The sequence below is a fragment of the Temnothorax curvispinosus genome, unplaced genomic scaffold, assembly GCF_003070985.1.
Source record: "Temnothorax curvispinosus isolate PA1 unplaced genomic scaffold, ASM307098v1 QBEX01001829.1, whole genome shotgun sequence".
NCBI lineage: Eukaryota > Metazoa > Arthropoda > Insecta > Hymenoptera > Formicidae > Temnothorax > Temnothorax curvispinosus.
The window spans coordinates 1,504-4,347 of NW_020211609.1; the positions used below are offsets into that span (position 1 = coordinate 1,504).

The 2,844-nt window shown below is 35.7% G+C and overlaps 1 protein-coding gene across 1 annotated transcript; it reads right to left on the reverse strand.

Annotated features, from left to right (window-relative positions):
- Positions 1 to 1,136: 1,136 nt before the first annotated feature.
- On the reverse strand, positions 1,137 to 2,652 carry LOC112468647. The gene is made up of 3 exons (XM_025037930.1): positions 2,377 to 2,652; positions 1,857 to 2,284; positions 1,137 to 1,760 (listed from the first exon to the last, which is right to left on the reverse strand). The coding sequence occupies exons 1-3, from the start codon at positions 2,487 to 2,489 to the stop codon at positions 1,477 to 1,479; spliced, it is 825 nt and encodes a 274-aa protein (XP_024893698.1). The 5' UTR covers positions 2,490 to 2,652; the 3' UTR covers positions 1,137 to 1,476.
- Positions 2,653 to 2,844: the final 192 nt, after the last annotated feature.

Sequence of the window (2,844 nt, forward strand, 5' to 3'; positions counted from 1 at the left end):
AATACCTTCGTCGCGCTGCAATTTATATAATTGTTGAATATAATACCAAAGAATTTTCTCTTTGTTTACAGTCCCTATAATTTCGCAATCTCCTAGTGTATTTCGAACTAATTTAATCATATGGCACAAATCCAAAAACACATAACAAGGCTCCATTGTAATCGGATTTGTGAAATATGGTTTAAAATTCGATCCATATTCGAAATTGGCGCCAAGTACTTCGCACATTCTTAAGTTACTAGACGCTCCATCAAAAGTCACAGAATACACGCTACAATTATGTGAATGCAAAGTTTCAAGTGCTAATTTTAGTAGATTTGCACGTTCAACGCTGTTCAATCCTCCAACAAGAAAATACCCTATCGGAACTTTCCAGCTTTCATTTTGTGACACTACCATGAACACTAATGCATTTGTAGCCTTAATCGGGTTATCGTTTTTGCAAGACTTATTTCCCTGTGCGTCTTCGAAATTACCGAAATCGATGCCACCGTAATACTGCCCACTATATTTATTGTATATAACTTCCTGTTTAATAGACATTTCGTCGATAACAAGATTTACAACGATTTTTTTTTCCGAAGCTCGCACAGCAATTGCTTGCAATGCTTCTTTTGTAAAACCGGGTGATCCATCGACCACCTGGTACCACGCTCTTATTGTTGATGGATGTGGAAGAATTCTTTTTCCCCACATTTTTCTTATATAATTATACGCTTTTGGCGAATAAAAATGTAGAGTTAATGCGAAGCTGCGAACCTCCTCGGAATACTTTCCTCGACGTTTCTGCAGTAACTTAGCTAACATATTTTTCATTTCATCAGACATCATACTCTATGAAAATGAAAATCAAGAAAAGACAATTGTAATAAACTTTCCAGGTCTTTAAAATTGTCAAACGATAAACCTGAGAATATACGTATAGCTAAAGATAAATAGCTATGCGTATTTAATAAAAATACAATGTTATCTACAATGATCTGTTCACAGATTATAAGAGTATATAATCTAGTTCTATTCCATCTAACAGTTACTACGTTTACGCGAGCGTTATTACTTCTATAGTAACTTACGATAATTCCTTCGCGTAAACGGGATTTTGTAGTAACTTACGATAATTTACTCCGCGTAAACGAGTGAATTATCGTAAGTTACTACAGAAGTAACGCTCGCGTAAACGTAGTATACGACTACGATTTACGCCGATCAAGATGTTCCAACATCGATGCTATAACTTGATCGGCGTAAATTGGGCCGTGTAAGGGCTCAGACACAATGAGAAAAATAAGGAATAAGATAAAGGAATAAGGAATAAGGGAACTTCAGTACACATACATTAAAGTGAGATGCAACATGCCTTATTCCTTATTTCTTTATCTTATTCCTTACTTTTCTCATTGTGTCTAAGCCCTAAACGTAAAATTAGAAGCATCTTTTATATACAATTGCAATAATCGGAATGTGATTTGAATGGGATTATGTTACCGTTAATGAATCTCCTGCTTCGTGGGACATCAATCCTTTATCATGTAAATGTTTAATCATATCTTTTAAAGAGGTGATACGTTTCCTCTGATTTCTGTTGATGTTTTGCAAGTATTTAATTTTTTTTAACCTCTCTTGCTCCTTGTCTTTTATGAACTTTAAAGTTCGTCGAGCTCTTCTTGGAGTGGCAAAATCAGGTGAAGTGATTTCTGAGATATAGCGTGGTTGATGAAATCGACGCTTCTTAGGAGTATTAACGTAATTTTCATCAGAACCTAAGTAAAACAAGCTTATAATTAAAAAAAAAAAAAAAAACAAGCACATGATTCTGAACTGTTGGATTTATTGAAAATAATAAATAAATGACTTACAATTACGTTTAGATTGATCGGTTTCTATCGAGTTCTGTTGGAATTCTTTCAATTCAAGATTCTGTTGGAAGGAAGGCTCACAGTCAGCTGATGAAGAAAAATCAACTGTATCCATATGTTCTACATCTTGAAGAATAGGCGCACAGTCCGTCGGTGATAAATAAGAGTCGACATTTAGTGATGTTACATTTTCTTCGATAATGTTGTCACTTGCTGGCACAACCTCAAATCGGGATGAATTCGGAATACATATTGAAGGAACTGACCCAGGCTTTAGAACTATTCTTGAATTGCCAGCAACTTTCGTTATCTTCAAATTTTCAGAAACAAAATGAACTGAACAAATGTAAACATGAGATACATCATCTGCCTCGGTTAACCCACAAGCATCTTTCCATTTTTGACGAAGAGTTAGATTCTTTGGAAATCTGTAAAAAAACGATTAAAAAATTACAATTTTATGATAAAAAATTACAATTTTATGATAGAAATTGTAATTCTTATAATTTATGAAACTTACCCATGTACAGAAATGTATTCATTCTTTGATGGCTTACGATTGCACAAATAACAACTCTTAGACATTTTTATTAGATGATAATTCCAAATTGTATGTATGACAAATGTGTACATACAATGATACAATTTCCTGACTTTACTGACCAAATAACCTACAAATCACATAAGTTTCTACGCACTCCCACCCTCGGTTTCAACGCATGCGCACAACGCACAATTCGTCCGCTCTAGAGTGAGACACGAATATCGGTTTGCACCGTAATGTTGGCGAGCCTTCTCGAGGTCTATCAGCAATATAGAAGTATTACATATATGGGCCCGAGCGTTCGCTTTTCGACGCGAAGTTAGCCTCGTGCCGAGACCTCGTGGAACCTGACCAATCGGCAAAGACATCTCCTTGCCTCTTGTCGCAATTGGACAAAATTATGCCCGGAACATGGACCTCTCTTTCGAGCCCCCCTTCGTTTCG